This window comes from Perca flavescens, chromosome 24, assembly GCF_004354835.1.
Source record: "Perca flavescens isolate YP-PL-M2 chromosome 24, PFLA_1.0, whole genome shotgun sequence".
In the NCBI taxonomy this organism is placed as follows: domain Eukaryota; kingdom Metazoa; phylum Chordata; class Actinopteri; order Perciformes; family Percidae; genus Perca; species Perca flavescens.
Window position 1 is genome coordinate 11,190,100 of NC_041354.1, and position 17,750 is coordinate 11,207,849.

General features: G+C 44.3%; 1 protein-coding gene across 5 annotated transcripts in view; it reads right to left on the bottom strand.

Annotated features, from left to right (window-relative positions):
- Positions 1-599: 599 nt before the first annotated feature.
- LOC114551115 (histone deacetylase 4) overlaps positions 600-17,750 on the bottom strand; it is a 60,245-nt gene continuing 43,094 nt past the window's right edge. For 4 of the 5 annotated variants that reach the window (XM_028572205.1, XM_028572207.1, XM_028572203.1 and 1 more), the window contains 16 exons: positions 15,954-16,177; positions 12,698-12,928; positions 10,973-11,168; positions 8,466-8,599; positions 8,238-8,340; positions 8,080-8,126; positions 7,878-7,985; positions 7,514-7,569; positions 7,115-7,202; positions 6,846-6,965; positions 6,308-6,405; positions 4,986-5,104; positions 4,657-4,790; positions 3,964-4,048; positions 3,626-3,770; positions 600-2,931 (listed from right to left, as the gene is read on the bottom strand). In XM_028572205.1, coding sequence (XP_028428006.1) covers positions 2,889-2,931; positions 3,626-3,770; positions 3,964-4,048; positions 4,657-4,790; positions 4,986-5,104; positions 6,308-6,405; positions 6,846-6,965; positions 7,115-7,202; positions 7,514-7,569; positions 7,878-7,985; positions 8,080-8,126; positions 8,238-8,340; positions 8,466-8,599; positions 10,973-11,168; positions 12,698-12,928; positions 15,954-16,177 — 1,931 coding nt within the window. In that variant the 3' untranslated portion in view covers positions 600-2,888. The remainder of the gene's footprint in view (positions 2,932-3,625; positions 3,771-3,963; positions 4,049-4,656; positions 4,791-4,985; positions 5,105-6,307; positions 6,406-6,845; positions 6,966-7,114; positions 7,203-7,513; positions 7,570-7,877; positions 7,986-8,079; positions 8,127-8,237; positions 8,341-8,465; positions 8,600-10,972; positions 11,169-12,697; positions 12,929-15,953; positions 16,178-17,750) is intronic. The other variant, XM_028572206.1, reaches the window with a different exon arrangement.

Genomic DNA, 17,750 nt, shown 5'->3' on the forward strand with positions numbered 1-17,750 from the left:
GCTGACTCATGTTAAAATCACTTATTGGAAATCATATTCAGTAAGAACAATATCAAATGTTCCGCAGTGGAGTTATTCGGACAAAGTCTTTTGAATTGTTTGCACACCAGAGAGGAAGAAAACCGTCCTTGCCTGGTGCTCTCGTGGGAGTTGCCAGGGGAGGTTGTTTTTATTTATTTATTTATTTAAAGTCCTCCAGTGTTCTTCTTCTATTGTGCAAATACATTTTTGTTACATAGACAAGCAGGCATGCTGACTCACAAACCATGCAAAGAGTTAAAGTTGGCGCGAGCAGATGGCAACAACAAAAAAAAAAAAAAAGAGCAGTATTTAAGTTTCTACAAAAAAAAAGAAAAAATACATCATAAAATTAAATAAAAAAATTAAGCCGAATTAAAAGAGTAACAAGTGGAATGTTTGTTAGGCATGTAATAATATCAACTTAATCTCAATTCTTTTTACAAGTTTATGAAATGATTTCAAACAAAAAAAACATGATAGTTGTTGAATCGGGTGGAACAGAGCGGTTGATCGGCTGATGTTTCGAAAACTAGTTAAAATCCCCCCCGCCCCCACCCCCACCCCTGTGTCCCCTCCTTTTCTTTACCCACCAAGGAGAAGCTCCGCTAGCTACATAAGACGGCCTCCAAACGTCTTTCTGGATGTGTGGTGTTGTCACAGTCGAAAGGTAAGTGCATTAATCGCCCATGCACAGAGGGAAATGTATCAATTAGGCAACAAAGTGATCAAACGTTTTACTCTGAAGGTGTTCAGAAGTCAATCGCAGTGCCGCGGAATGTAGCACATATTCCACGTGAGGGCAACTTGAAAACAGTGCAGTCGATGAGGAGTTAGCCTAAATATGCCGCTCTTTCTAAAAGTTTATGCAGTGATATCATCCACCGTAGCCTACCGTTTTTTTTCCCGCTCACAATATCATAGCTGTCATTAGTTAGAGTACATTTATACATTTTCCATATACAAATCTCCTATAAACAGTACATGTTAAAAATACACAATTGATGAAAATGCAGAAAGGCCAAGAGCGCCATAGGAAGAAAGAAAGAAAGAAAGAAAGAAAGAAAAAAAAGAAAGTGTTGCTCCTTATGTTTGATAAATACGAGAAAGAAAGTATAGAAGAAGTGACAACAGTGAATGCGTGTGAATGGCAGCCCTATAACTATCCAGAAAACGGATAAAAACACGGAACAAAATCTATGGATGAAAAAAAGTTAGAAAAATAATCTTATACAATAAAAAACAAAAAAGTGGACACGCTTACCAAACACACTTTTGATATTGTAAATTGACAACTTGATGTGGAAATCAAACACGTAGATACAAACGGGCAATACTCGACGACTGCCTCTCCAAATATATTCAATTCAATGTACAAGACTAAATGTTTAGCTCACACTAGCAACCAAGGTAGTCGCCAACCGGCAAAACGCGGGAGGCCGATCGGCACACGTAAAGAAATGCTCACTTGATGTGTGAAGAATAAATTAGTAAACATTGAACTGGGTAACTGGGAGCCTTATCTGAAAGGACCGATGCGAGAAATGTTTGTCAACTTGCCAGCTAAGTGGAGTGAAAGTACTACTGGATATGCAAACTCATGCTTTGGCTTTTCTTGCTTGGCTTTCTCTTTTTGGATAACATTCAAAAATCTTGCAAAAATGTCTGATCTCTCTGCTCGTATGCATGCTTTATGTGTTTCCAAAGCAATGACTTCAGTTAAAGGGAAGCTACATCAAAGGCTAAACCTTTTTTTCTTCTTTTTTTGGGGACAGTTTTCAATCTGATTTACTTGTTTGAAGGTCTCCATGTTTGCACCGTTTTTCTACTGAAGCTGGCAACTACCTTTACAAAGCGTTTTTTTTTTTTTTTTTTTTTATTCCTTTTTTTACAGAAAAATAGATCCATCCAAAAGTAAAGTTAACTCTTTAAGAGAGGCTGTGAGAGACGTAAATGGTGTCTTCATCACGTTCCAAGTAAACATGCTGAAAGATTGTTTGCTTTATTTTTGTCATTCTCGCCCCCACGAAGACGGAAAAAAAAAAGGACCGGAAACTCTCCCGTCTCCTTCCCTCGCGCCGATTCCTTGGCGAGAAAACTTATCTTAAGGCAATCTTTTCCTGAACAATCCTGAAATCCGGCGGACCCTCACCAAGGCACTCCTCTCTCTCTCAACTCGTCAACCTCCGACGACAGGCAGGCCGGTCCGGCGAGGCCACAGTCTTGTTATCAAGTCTTTGTTAAGAGCCTACTCAAACTTCGGCCAACAAAAGTCCACAGTGAACGCAGCTTGTAAAATGTGATCTCAGTTGCCACGATGCCCTTTGTTTTTGTCGGGGGGGGGGGGGGGTGGGGGAACAGTTGAGAAAAAGAGAAAAGAAAAAAAACTCCTGCGCTGTAATTAAACAGCCAGGAGCGTTCCGCTGTCCCCGGTGTCCTTGTGGTCAGCTGTGTAAAAGCACCGTTATGTTTCCGCAGTTCATCACACCTTTTCTACGACGAGACCTGATCACGGCCCCCTCCCCCAACTCCACATACGCACATAGCGTAAAGTGTGTGTGTGGGGGGGGGGTGGGGGGGTGCGAAGACTGAAAGAAAACAATAATGAGTGTCTCTGAGCGAGTGCCGCCAAGCAGCACTGTTAACGGTTAATTTTTTTTCCCCCCACCCAATTCAGTCCTCTTGTCTCCTGATTGGCTCCCTACTCTGAGGCTGAGCCCACCCCTTCTCTCCCTCGTTTTTGACCGAGGGGCTGCCAATCAAGGTGACTGACGCGGTGAGTGGGGTTAGGGGGGACTAAAAGAAGGGATCAGTTGAGACTCTTCTCCGGAGAGGTCAAAATGATTAACAGTGTGACGCCCTCATGCTGGTTACAGTGGTTCCTCCTCTTCCATGGGCTCCTCCTCTGGCCTGCTGGACAGAGACACACAACAACACACGTTACATCCCAGGTTACATCCCCCCCGTCATGTTTCCTCCCAACCAACAGCAAACGGACATCCTGCCATTTACATGCAGATAACCTCCTGACGCTCGTGGACTTGGGACTCAACATTCCACTGTTTTGGAGAGCAAGGACATATTCTCCTCTTCTTCACCTTTTCAAACACTTTTGTGGAGCGCATTTATTTGAGATTTTGAAAAGAGCCTCCCTAAATGTGGGTGTAAGCTACAGAAGTAGAAGAAATATTTGTAAAATGACGTCGTGCCCCAATGTCGTTGCTTTGTGTTGCTTTTTTTTTGTGGTTGAAGGGCCCATGGCATGAACATTTCACTTTATGAGTTTTTTTTAACATTAATATGAGTTCCCCCAGCCTGCCTATGGTCCCCCAGTGGCTAGAAATGGTGATAGGTGTAAACCGAGCCCTGGGTATCCTGCTCTGCCTTTGAGAAAATGAAAGCTCAGATGGGTCGATCTGGAATCTTCTCCTTATGTAAATGTAAATGGACTGTTCTTATATAGCGCTTTTCTAGTCTCAACGACTGCTCAAAGCGCTTTAACATAGTACAGGAACCATTCACCATTCACACACATTCATACACTGTGGCCGAGGCTGCCGTACAAGGTGCCACCTGCTCATCAGATAATTTTTTTGGGATCCTTTACCTCTGATCCATGGCGTTGGTGTTGGCCACGGACAGAGAGGCCATGGCACTGACAGCTTCAGCCTCCTCGGAGTCTCCTCGTTTGGCCTCCAGCAGGGAAAGTCCCAGCAGCGGTGAGTAGCGATGCACCGAGCACCAGTACTTGCCTGATTGGTATTTAAATTGGTATATTGCATTATTAGATAAGTATTACCAAGTTTCCAGACAATGACACAGATTAGTTATATATATATATATATATATAAAAAAAATTATTAATACAGATTTCTTATTCCCTAATTGTGTCTGTCTGTGTGTATCAGTGTGTGTGAGTATGTGTTAGAGGGTGGGTGAACTCACTGTGAGTCTCTAAAACTTTCTCCAGAGAGCGAACAGCGTTGGGGTTGGGCCTCTGCTCGAGGGTGGCCTTTGGCAGCGGGTCCAGCTGCACGGGAAAAAAAAAAAAAAAAAAAACACACACACACACACACACACACACACACACACACACACAGAAAAAAACGTTAACACAAGTATGGGACAGGCTGCGTTTACAATACTTTCCACAAGGGGTTGACCTGGAAATAATGCACCATGTAATGTCAGTTCATCCCACTCCCAACCCATATTCCAGCTTGATTTGTTTCCTAGACCCAAGATGGGTGAAAAGGCGACATAAAACCCTATTAATGCCTAATAAATCTACCATAAAGCATGTACAGAGGCTGAGTCCTTGTCGCAGTGGCCACAGGTTTGGTTCCTCTGCTGCAAGGCATCCCCCTACTTTCCTGACTTAATCTGTCCTATCAATAAAGGCAATAAAACCAAGCCAAAAAAATTAAAACGACTTCACGTTCACAGGTAGAAGCAAAAATACGAGGATGTGTGAGCCGGATTCAATGCTGGAAAAGGAAAGCACCCCGGCTGACAATCTGACAAACATGCCACCATGTCCCCCCCTCCCCTTCTCTCCAGCACCGACACTTTGATATATAACACAAGGGCCATTCATTAGGATTCAGATCCTGTGCGTAGTCACAGCGACCTCCTTACCTCTTGGCCTAGCAGGGCGGCCACGCAGGCCTCCGAGGCGTCGCAGATGGCGGTGAGGTCGTGACCCCCCTCCAGAGCCAGGACCACCCGGCCTCCAGCGAGGGTCATCAGCTGCCTGGTCAGATAACCAAAACCTGAGGAAAAGGTTACAGGAAGCGCGTGAACGGATGCAAAGGAGTCTGCGGTGTGGCGACAGCAGTTGGAATTTCATTTCACGTGTTCGGCACAATTTTTACATCCTTTATTGGCATTCAACTCTGTTTTTTGGTGCGGTCAACTGCTGCAGCGCAGGATAAGGAAGACACAGATTGAGATAAGCTTGCACTCACATTTGGATGTCAAAGTGTACCCGCCCAGCGGCGGAGGGTGTCCCTCCACGGCGTCGAAGCCAGAGGAGACCAGCACGATGTCCGGGGCAAACTCATTGGCTATGGGCATGACCACTGACCTGAGAGTGGGGGGGTTTAACAGCCAATATTTCAATGTGAATGTAGAAGATACAGTACTCGCACAGGCACAAATTATTCATTTTATCTCCATGAAAACATTTGTTTTTGCCAAGTTTTAAAACCATTATCTCATTTTTAAGCAAAAATACATTATTTGCATGAGCTACTAAACTGAATATACAGCTTTAGGAAATGTAGGTTGGCATTTTTTTTACTATTTTCTGACATTTTACAGACCAACCGATTCATCAGTCTATGCAAAAACAAAAAAAAAGATAATATAATCATTAGTTTTGCAGTGCTACTAATAATAAAACTATCATCTACTAGCAGAGATCAAACTGACATCGCTGTCCAATCAAACCAATTTATTCCATATTTGGTGATTTGGAATATTTTAGACCGATGAATTAAGTGTTTCTTAATAAGTTCCTTAAGCTAAATAAACCATTCAAACCCCCCCAATTGTATCATCTGAAAATGGCTTCATCACAAAGATGTTATCAGGCCTGTTTTTATTTAGGTCATGGGAAGTTGATATTTTGGAGGGAAACGGTTTTCACAGTATGGCAAACAATGGCCTCCTCGGCACAGTGTCTCTACGGTTACATATCGTGTTATGTGTCAAGTTACTGTACTGTTACATCAGACTTAAAAAAAACTCTTTCATACATCAAATCTATCCTATTGTTAAACCAGCTACATTGAATCAGTGCAATATTTATTCAGGGTTACAAGTCTCTAAGACCTTGTCTGTCATTGACATTTTTGGTTGTTATACATGTATTCTTTGTTTCCTTACTTGGGAGTTTATGTCATTTGTGGTAACGTTTCATGTATGTCTTTTGGTGTTATTCATCTCATGTATGTCTGTGTTCTATGTCCTCTTTTTTTTATACGAGCTACCCAGGGATGCAAAAAGAATTTCAGCCCTGGCTGACAACAAAGTTGTATCATCATCGTACCGTATCGTATAAAGTAGCTTTTTTTTTATTTACTCTCGGATTTTCTTGCCTTTTTTGTACCAAAGTTATTCAATGTATTTAGCTAATTTAACACACTGTCCACACTTGCATGATGACTGTGATGTTGGTTATTAAAAAGTATTGGAAGCAGAATTAGGACTAGAGCTGTGAAGACAAACTGGCTTAACTATCAGCTGGTTTGTCTTTGTGTGACTCGGTGATATTGTGATCTGATACCTGAAGGCAGCCAGGTACTCTACGTCTCCCATGGGTGGATCCAGACCCCCAGTGAAAGCGACGTTAACGTTGAACCCGACACCGGGCCCACTGCCCACCTGCAGAGAGAAGTGCGTGTGTGACTCAACCTTGATACGTACAGGACCAACGCCCCAAATGTTCAGATTGCCTTTGTTTTTCAATACCACTCCATATTAACTTCAAGACATGTAACTATCACTAGATTGCTAAAGAGGTGCTTTAGGAGATCAGCAAATTAATTGGCCAACTATCACAGTGTCATTGTTTTTCAAATCCTCTAATGGGCCGAAGACATCTAAATTCAATCAGCTGTGGAAACTGGATCCTGTGCAAAATGTTTCCCACAATGCACTGGGAACGCGTTTTGCTCAGGTCTGACGACAGTTACTAAGGTTATGGTCTCACACACACACACACACACCCACACACACACACACACACACACACACAAAGGTTTGTGGCACTATCTCTGTGCACACACACACACACACACACACACACACGCGCACACACACACCTCGTCAGGTGCTCCACTTCCAGGGAAGAAGTTGCCGTCGTCATAGCGATGAATAGACAGGTAAAGGACATTGGGGTCATCATAAAACGCTTGCTGGGTGCCGTTGCCATGGTGAACGTCCTGGGGTTAGATGGTACACACATGATATGATCACAAATTTTGCCCTGCTGTGTTCCCTAATAAGACGTATATTAGGGAGTATTAAATGAGATCGAACTTGTCCTCTTTAATGCCAACTAGCTACATCCCGTTCCCACTAAGGGACTGACCCAGTCCACGATGAGGATCTTGCTGACGTTGAGCCTCTGCTGCAGCAGTTTGGCTGCGATGGCCACAGAGTTGAAGTAGCAGAAACCCCTGAAACAGCAGCAAAGAGAGGGAGGGGCTGAGTCGTCCTTCTTGTAATGAAATGAAGCTGTGCCAAAGCACTTTCCTGCTCCATTTCTATGTTTTTTTTATGGGGCATTTTAAACATGCTCGGAGAAGGATATGATCAATAAATAAAGTCTCGAAACAGCTGGCAGAATAAAGGCATATTGTTCTTTATGTGCAAATAAACTCATTGATTGATGTTATTTCTATTCCAGAGCAGCCTGTTCCAACACTGGTATTTGTATATGGGTAGATGAAGTGTCTCCAACTGAGTGTGGTGATGGCTGTGGCCTTACATGGGAGTGCTTTCCTCTGCATGGTGTCCAGGAGGGCGGACCACAGCGAAACCATTCTGCAAAGACAGACAGGAGCCACAGGAGTCTGTTAGCCACAGCGGCAATGATCCCCACTCAATATATCCTCTGTTAACTAAATATTGGCAAACCGCCGCTAAAAAAACCCACTGTCATTTAGAGAAATAAACACAAAAGCGGGCTGGCATTAATGGACTTCAAATAATCTAATAAGAATCACTAAGAGCACGACTGTTATACAACAGACTTTCACGCATTTTAAAAGCTTGTGGGAACCCCACGATGTCTTTACGATGATTCTCCGATGTGGGAAAGAAAGCAAGCAGACGAGTGTCGTCACGGTTACCTTCAGCTCTCCGGTAGCCACTTTGAAAACCACCTCCACCACGGAGCCGACAGCGAGCCGCGCCGCACTGGAGGAGTGGACCTCGTTCCAAATGGTGTCGCTGTCCACCTAGAAACACAAGACCTGTGTTACTACAGATAATTCAATTAATAATATACAGATTGCAGCATGTTTTATTTCAATTTATGTGAGTGTTACTTACCCCCAACCCTCCGCACGGTAGCCGCACGAACATGGGAGTGACCGAACCTGGTGAACCAGGAAATAAAAATTAAAAGAGGGACTGGATAATGGTAGTTGAGTTGAGAGTGTGTGTGTGTGTGTGTGTGTGTGTGTGTGTGTGTGTGTGTGTGTGCTTACAATCAAGTTTCTGTCGGAGAGGGTTGGTTCCGTACAGCAGGACGTGGGCTTCAGAGTGAACCGTCTGCAGCTCTTCCAGAGTGGCCTTCCTCCCACGGATACACTACACACACACACACACACACACACACACACAGAGAGAGAGACAGATAAAGAAGGATAATTCTCATATGCAGTTTACTCCACTCTGTGCGATGTTAACTGTTGGTGTCTTTTCCTCTTACTTACCTCACACTGCGCTCTGAGTCCCGTCTCCTGCAGCCGAGACCAAATGCTCTGAATCCGGCCTGCGTGCTCCGGGTGACTGTTGGTATTTCCACACATACACTGGTGCTTCTGCATCAGAGAGTCGTACACCAGGCCTGAGGCAACGCACAGAGAGAAACATACGCTCATGAAATAAATGATCCATCAATCAATAAGTCATTGACAGAAAATGAATCGGCAACTATTTTTATCATCAATTTTCACTTGCAAAAATGCTAAACGTTACCTAGTTCCAGCTCCTCCCCTGAGAATAAACCACTTTTCTTTGTTTTTTATGTCCGTGTAAATTGAATGTATTTGGGTTTTAGGCTCTCTTTAAATTGCTTGTTTAGGAAACTATTTACCATAACCTTTTGACATTTTTCACTATTTTCTGACATTTTAAAAGACAAAAAAAGGATATTTATCAAGAAAAAGAAGTACACTGTATTCTTTTAATGATTTACATCACTGCAGATTGTTGTTAGGTTTCTCTTGTGAGATTATCAAATACACGTGGAATGTTTAAAACTTAATGTTTATGTAATTACAGTTACATACCATGCTATTACATAACTATAGTACATAGTTATGTAATTATAGTTTCCCTAATATTTTGAGAAAAATATTTTCAGATGCCCATTCTTAGCGATATTTGTGAAAATACCGCTTTATTTTCTAATTCACTTCGCAGGCTACAGACATCTGATAGTCAGCTATTCGTTAAAGGTAAGGCACAATCAGAAGATTCTTCCTGTCTAATCTTAGCTCTCACATTGTGTGTGAATGCACATTAATATCAAACAGCTACTGGAACTCCTCAATGTTCTATGCAGTTTGAAACTGAGTGGGAGCAAAAGTAGGCCAAACTGTTCTGCATGAACGCACAAACTGCCACAGTATGTGGCATCTTCATGGCGATTAAAATTAGTATAACACAAATAAAAAAGTTGCTGGTAGCAGCTTCATTCTTTACTCATAAATGGCTTCTTCCCTTTTGTAATTTTAATCTCTGTTTAAAGCATGGGTCTTCAATGTTTTTTTAAGCCAAGGACCCCTTAACTAAAAGAGAGATGGAGCAGGGACCACCCCCCCACAAAAGCCAGTTGGACTGATCAGTCTCCCCGAGTTGGTCCTAAAAGTGCCTCGGAAAACATTGAAGCGACATCTGTATTGTTGCCCTAAAATCAAAACCGGAGGCTGATTGGACAAACGCGTGACGTGGGTCTGGTTTCTCCGGAAATTCAAAGCCAGGTTGTCACGGCGGCTCGTTCAGAATACGATCTCATATTGTACTAAAATAGGTCACCGAAACTGGTTTCTGAAAACATATTAAGCGAGAAATAGGCCGTGCAGTCTTCATTTCAGATCAACAAAGGTCAGTTTAAAAGATTTTCGTCAGATTTTGAGTCACGCTCATCCCGCTCCTTGTTTCCAGGTTAGTACTCTACCAATCAGATGGGTCATTTGAGTCCGACTGCCCGGCAGTGCCCGCCTTCTGATTCAACATCATCATCACGTCAAATCGGCCAAAATGAAGGCCGGCAGCCCCTCCACGGAACACACCGAACAGACTCGAGTCACTGACCTCGCTGGACTCTCCGATGGCCGATTATCGGGTTGGTGTGTCATGACCTTAAAGTGACGTGAAAACCTGCAGACTACTGATTGGTCAGAGAGAATCGGCACTAATCGCTGCGTCATCATTGCTAGCGACAGACGGGGGTGCCCTGGACAACGCCGTCATTTCTTAAATAGTTTAGCCAGCGGTGTTTTATTTCTTCTTTCGAAACAAAATTTGTCAACACACCTTCGACGTTCTGTGTGTGTGTGTGTGTGTGTGTGTGTGTGTGTGTGTGTGTGTGTGTGTGTGTCGCCTTAGGTCACGGCAATGTCCTGCGGCGTCTCTATGACGAACGCCAACCTCGCCTCACGCATGAGGTGGTACTAAATCTGCAATGGAAAATGGAGGACGGGGCACCGCAGCTGAGCCGAGCCGAGCTGGTACTAGCAGTGGGTAAGCGCCATAGTAGACTACCTTACCTATGGGACAGGTATCAGTGGGGTTATGGGTGGTTTATGTTTGCTAACAATATGCTGAATTCATGTTAAGATTTTTAAATTTTTGGAGAAAAAAAAACAACCATGCACTGTCTGAGGACCCCCTAGGGGCCCCAGACCCCCTGTTGAAGATCCCTGGTTTAAAGAGTCAGCTCTCTGAGAGGAAGAAAAAGTAATGAGAGAAATGGTTTTGGCAAGATAAGTTCCTCTAGCTCTATTATTACTGCTACCAGATGGAGGCGGGAACCATTATACCACTTTTTGGCTAATCCACCTGTTTTTTTTTTTTTTTTGGGAAGGAAATGTGTCCTTTCAGTCCCCAGTGTGTTTAGACAGGCAGTGAAATTCAAAGCCAAAAGTGTCTCAAATGAATGTTTTTACGCAGACCGGAGGCAGGCTACTGTGACAAATTGACAGCGACGCCGAACCTGTGGTGAAGCGGGGCTTGACGGGAGGATCGGGGGCCGGGACGCTGATCGGGAAGGAGGAGGCTGAGGCCGGAGACGACTGGGCCCTGGACAGGGGGCGGTGTCCCGGGAAGGAGATGGACAGGCCGGCGGCCTCCATGGAGGCCTGGTAGTTTCTCAGCTGATGAATCCGCTGCTGCTCCAACAACAGGGCCTGCTGCTCACACACACACACACACACACACACACACACACACACACACACACACACACACACACACACACACACACACAGAGAAAACACAGACGCACAAAGGGAGAAGATGAATTCTACAGTTGTCATGGTGAGTTGTTTAGTGAATTGCCTAAAATGTAAACGCATCAGGGGACTACTGGGGGAGAAGAATTGCTTCAATATATTCTATATTGCAAGTACAACTTATGGCCAAAAGATGGCAGCCATAACAAATGATACAGCTTTGATTCCCCCTCGGCATTTAATCACAGACATGCAGGAGGACAAAGAGTAGCATTTTCACAGCCCTTAATACATTTATGTGTCTCTTTGTTTCTTCTTCTTCTTCATCCTACCTCTCCAGGACTTACCTTGGAAGCAAAATTATGATTCCCACTATGGCCACGCCAAGACCCGCCCTACGAAGCAGCTCGATTGGTTAGGGTTAGGCATTTCCTCTCGAGTGGTTCGGGTTAGGGGATTGGTCAGGGATAGGACCTGTACATGTAAGCATGGACGCCTGGCCAATAGTAGTGTGTGAATGCTGTTGAAGGGCGGGTCTTGGCGTGGCCATAGTGGGATTCGTAATATCGCACCCAGGAACACCTACAACTAGGCTTGCTCGATGTTGGTAAAAAAATAATAATCACGATGGTTTTGGTCAATATTGAAATCACGATTATTTCCCACCATTACTCATTGACTTTTGAAAAGATGTTGCAATTACTTTAAAACAAAACAACCAGTGAAACAGTTTAACAAATCAACACCTAGAACTGTAAAATGTCCCTTTTTTTCTCTCCTGTTCATTCAGAACACAGGACAAAATAAGAGTTTATCTGCAAAACGTCACGTGCAAAATAACGCTTTTTCTCGATTACTCTGTTTTTGTGATCAATAGTAGCCAAAATAGTAATCGCAATTCAAATTTTGATTAATTGCACGGCCCTTCCTACAACACAATAGAACTAACAGTCCTTCCAGAAAAATGCTTTTTGTGATTGTTGCGGGCAAAAATCCTTGATTATGCGGCACGTTTTCTTAAAAATTGCAATGGACTATGCGGGATATTTATGCAATTTTATGCAATGAAATTGTAAAAAATCGCGGGAACTTGCAAAAACTGCGGTTTGATGAAAAAGAAGAAAAAAAAGTGATTCGCCCAACACCCTGCTTTTCGATGATGTTCATGTCGCGTAATCACGTCACTTCATGACGTTCTCATGGCAATAGGGGAAGATGGCTGCTCTTGTGTGAAGTAAACGCAACATTTTTCAACTTTCTGCTAAGATATATGTGACTTTTTTGCAACGAAAATGCAGGGATTATGAAAAAATGCGGCCCCCTGCATAAATATGCGGACTTTGGCTGATTATGCATTGAATTATGCGATTGCATAATTGCGTTTTTCTGGAGGGACTGAACTAAGCAGAACCTAACTAAGCCTACGTTGCGTTTCCGCTCTGTGCCAGAGCGGATGTCTCTCTTTCCCAACTCCCCCCATCCTCTACCTGTCTGAAGAGCAGCTCCTGCTCCACCTGCCTATCCCGCTCCATGTGCTGCTGCTGCTGCTGCTGCAGCGCCTCCTCCTGCAGCTCCTGCGGGTCGGGGGGCTCCTGCTTGATGGTGACCCCCGGCGGCAGAGCCCCGCCGTCCTGGTGTTCCCTCAGCTCCTCCTCCGTCTCCTCCGGGTGGCTCTGGTGCTGGCGGCCCACGGGTGACTCGCTGGGCTTGGTCATCATCTGCGAGACACAGAAAAAGGAGAAAGGGAAGATGATGCTGTTACCACGTGAAGTTTATTTCACAATCCAACAACAACAGCTTTTTTTTTCTGAATTAAATTCCCGGCAAATCGCTGCTTTCTCTGGAGCATTCTTCTTTTGACAAGCTTAATTTGGACTACTCAGCCAGATATGGGCGTCTTGCTCATTTCAAACCTATCCGTTGTAATTGAATGTGAGTGGCTGCTCTGCCGTCGGTACTCCGGGGGCAAAATGTGTCTGCTTTGAACACAGACGTTCCGCACTCCCTGTTATGTTGCCTTTCAGCCACTTATTCTGGGGGCTGCTGTTTACCCAGTAGTGAGTCAGTTTGGCTGTTCATTCACTTTCACTGGCGTGTCCCATTCAAAGTGCCATTCATGGCTGAGGAGTACTTGTCTCCGTAGTGTGTGAGTGTTTATGATGTAGTAGTAGTTTTTTTTTTTTTTTTTTGATTGACTGGAAGTCATAAGTAGGGTTGGGCATCGAGAACCAATTCCTAATAGGAATCTTTTCAAAAATGACGTTTCTTTGTTGGAATCATTTTGTTTTGTTTTTGTTTCTAATCCGATCATCACTTTCCAATTTAACATGCGCAAGTTTGGGTTTCCGTAGCGGCCAGGCGCTTGTTGTGTTGCAGCCTTGGAGCACAGTAAGTGGCGCTCTAGTGTGGCTTTATTTTACGTTGAAAAAGCCCCGTCAAACTGCAACCCACCTTTGAATCAAAATAAAACTTTCCTCTTATTTGTGAAATAAGCATGTGACCCGTTTCAACTCCACCCTCAAAGAATCGGAATCGAGAATCGATAAGAAAGGAAGAATCGCAATTGGAATCAGAATCGTTAAAATCCAAACGATGCCCAACCCTAGTCATAAGAGTGGGTTTCAGATCCAGGTGTGTGTTTCCCTGAGCTGTAATCTTCTGCGTCCCCTGGCACAGAGCTAGTGCAGCATTAGTCTCGCATTGCCAGACCTTCCTCCACAGCGCTGCGTAGGAGGGTCTGGCTAAAGTGCTCTTTATTGGCATTTCTTTAAACCAATCACAATCGTCAAAAGCTTGGTACCGCTGCAAAATCACCCCCCCAAGAGTGACATCCGGCAAATATTCGATTTTGTTCAAATTGCAATGACAATAAACATAGATAAACTGTAAACCTTCACATATAAGGGGCTAAAACTATGACTCACATTATATATATATAAAAAAAACATTTTGTATTCTGATTCATTTATCAGAATAAAAGAATGTTTGAAGTGGAGATTTTCATGCAGAATCTGTGCTTGGCCTGCGTGCCAGAGGCTGTCATAGAGATGTTTGTGTGAAAGGCAGCCACAGGAGGGCTCTGAAACATATGGAGGGAATGAGAGAAGAGAAGAGAAGAGAAGAGAAGAGAAGAGAAGAGAAGAGAAGAGAAGAAAAGAGAAGACAAGAGAAGAGAAGAGAAGGGCAGAGCAGAGCAGGGGAGGCGGAGGAGAGGAAATCCCTTGTTTCATTCACCCACGTCTCCTCCAGCGAGTACTCTTGCTCGAGTTGGTAAAGCCAGTCCACAGAGCAACGGCTGCTTGCTTCCTCCCTGACCATATAAGGCAGAGGCTTCCACTCTGTTGCCATGGCAGCGCACAGTTAACCGTCGCAGTCTGTGGCAACAGTCTCGGCCACAGTCACAGAGACTTGGATGCAATTATTCACACACACACACACACACACACACACACACACACACACACACACACACACACACACACACACACACACACTGTACTGTACACACTGCTTTACATGTTAACCCATACCTGCCTCCCCCTACTCGCAAAATAAAGATACCACAGAGAAATGGCAGTATAAAATAAAGGACTTCACAGACATCCACAGCCAACCTGTTATTGGCTGTGTTACTGGCTGCCGCCTACACAAACAACTACACTACAGCTGCTGTGCTGGCCCACGGTGGCTTATAGCCTTCATTCATTATCAGCCTTTTTGAATGTGGTGTCAGATCTGCGGGCCCTTCCATCACCTCATTAGTACAGTCAGCATTGTTTGCATTCAAACGGAACTACGGGAGTATAGAAAATGTACACCAGAGGATTCATGTTCCAGTTTTAAGATTTGTTATTTTTACCCTGACAGTTTCATGATGCCCAGGTACAGGAAAAACCTTCCTGTTTTCTGACATTTTGACGCTTTAACAACAACGACGACGTGGGTGGACTCCAGGATACTCTGCAACTTGGGGACACCATGGAGAGTATCCTGACTGACTGCATCCCCACCTAGTAAGGCTCTACAGAGGGAGGTGACAACGGCTCAGCACATCACCAGGATGGAGCTGCCACCCATGGGGGACCTATACACCCAGCGGTGCACCACCAGGCTCAGGGACAGCTTCACCTAACAGGCCATACAATTTTGGATTTTCTCATCTCATTTCCAGCAGGGGGATGACTCCACTGGTTGCAAAAAGAAGTCCGTTTCTATAGAAGTCTTTGGGAAAATGACCCTACTTCTCACTTGATTTATTACCTCAATACACATTTTCATAATGAGCTTCAGCCTCTTCAGCCACAGCGTGATGTTCACTTTGGAAATTATGGTCCCATTTATTTTAAAGTGGACTATAAAGCAGGGGGATGCTTTAGGGGGCGTGGCTACACGCCAACCTGTCAATCAGGACAGAGGCTTAGCGATGCTATCCATGGCTCTGTGCACATTAAAATAGCCGTGACCTTGTTTTTGGGTGTTGCCCATTTTTTTTCGTCTCAAACTTTGACCCTGTCATTGTGTGTTTTCACTTCTTCAAAGTACACAAATGTATTATATAATTGTATTACTTCATAGTTATTTTGTTTATATGTTAGCCCTATATCTTGACTAGCACCATTTTTCTTCTTCTTAGCTTCAGATTTTGCTTTTACTTCTGTGAGCATTGTTGGAGGGCCCTGAGGCCCTGAAGATTTTTATTGCCGACGAACACTTCTGCACTTGTTATCGTTGTCCAGCGCTCACCTTGTTGAGGTGGAGCTGCTGCTGCTGAAACTGCTGCTTGTGCTTCTCCAGGAACTGCTGGTGCTGCTGTTGCACCACCAGCTGCTGCAGGGCCAGGGCTTGGGCGTGAGCCTGCGCGGCGCTCCCTTGGGGCAGAGGGGCCGACTGGGTCCGCCCCAGTGGCCGGTGCTGCCGCTGCAGCTTGGCCATGGATGCTGCTGGCGACATAGAGAGGCCGCTCACACCTTTGGGACACAAAGCAGGAGGACTTTAGTTACTAGACACTAGAAAGCCAAGACCGCAGAGTGTAAACTCGCATCCCATTAGGAGCTTTCTCCACGGTTTGTCTGGGAGACAGCTCATTTCTCAAGAAAAACGAGAACAGAGACTGCACTGTTTCAATCTAACGCAGGCCGTGTGCTTCATGTATGCTCGATTACGCACAGAGGCTTTCCATTTCTGCACTTTGTCTGTTCTTGTTATGACATCGTACTTTGACTGTTGCATCATAAAGGACACAAAAACAAGGACTGCTTTTGACTGTAAACCTGCACAAAAAAAATCTACGTACACTTTAAATACGTGGCTACAAAGAAGTCATCGTCAATCTCATTTTGTCCCACGTCATTTCAGTCACCCCCAATAATTCAGCTTCATTTTAACTTTAAGATGTGATCTGAATTGAGGGTTTTTAGTTTTTGGGAAGGTAGATCTTGTTAAACCTTGGGCCCAAGCCATGTACGTAGGAGAGCTACAGTGCTCAACGGTGAGTGTTCTGGTGATGACCTGACTTGCCGCCCCTCCAAAAAACCCAGCACCTTATGAAGTATTTAGACTAGGTGTCATAATGATGCATGGGCGTCTGTCTGCGAGGTTTATTTTGGCGATTACTTTGAAGAAATGGGACATTTTCAGAACAGCCGCCACCCTTTTTCCAGACTGAAAATTGGAAGCAAAGGTGGATGTTTGGCGTGCTTGTCCATTCAGGAGGGGTTTATATTGTCTTTTCGAGCCTCGAGTGGTCAGAGGACACTGAGGAAGACCCCTGACCTTTTAATGTAAGCTGCACCGATGCCAGCTGAATTCCTAAAACGCAAGATGAATGTATGAATTGTATGAACAAATGGCTTCCTAATTTCACTCTTATTGGTGTTGGATTTAAGATTAGTCGGCAGATGTATTTGTGAACCACATAAAAACTGCCATCTGTGCTGCCATACTGCGATTCTTCTATTGTGACGATACTAGGCAGGGAAAAGTGAACAGATTAGTTTATTTACAGTGCATCACCCGGGTGAGGAGAGCGAGAAAAACAGACTCCATCGAGCCTGGGACATGATCTGAGAAGCTCGATTACTGTGCAAATATATCAGAGAAAATGTAGCTCCAAATTCGTTGCCGAAAAAGCTTGCCGATGCATCAATTCCGCATTGCAAAGTGGAGCTAGGAGGACTTTAAAGGAGGTAGGAGCTGATACGAAGCGCGGTGCTTGAATATAGAGAGGCTTTTTTGTGTGGAAAATGACTACATGACATACTTGTCTGAGCTGAGAATTCAGCAACTGGTCCCGGCCTATATGTGGGTGTGCAAACGTCCTTGTCTGTACACGTCCTTGTGCGTGGATTACACACATGCGTGCGTCTGTGTGTGCGTCATTGCCCATTCACTGCTATTGTCCCGCCGAAAATAGCTGCAAAGTGCTAGTAATGAATGAGCTGATGGGAAAAGGGCGCACAATGCAACTATGTCATAGTCTCGTAGCATACACCGACATATGAAAGGAGCTCATTAGTTTGAGCCGGTGAATGGACGTCTGTC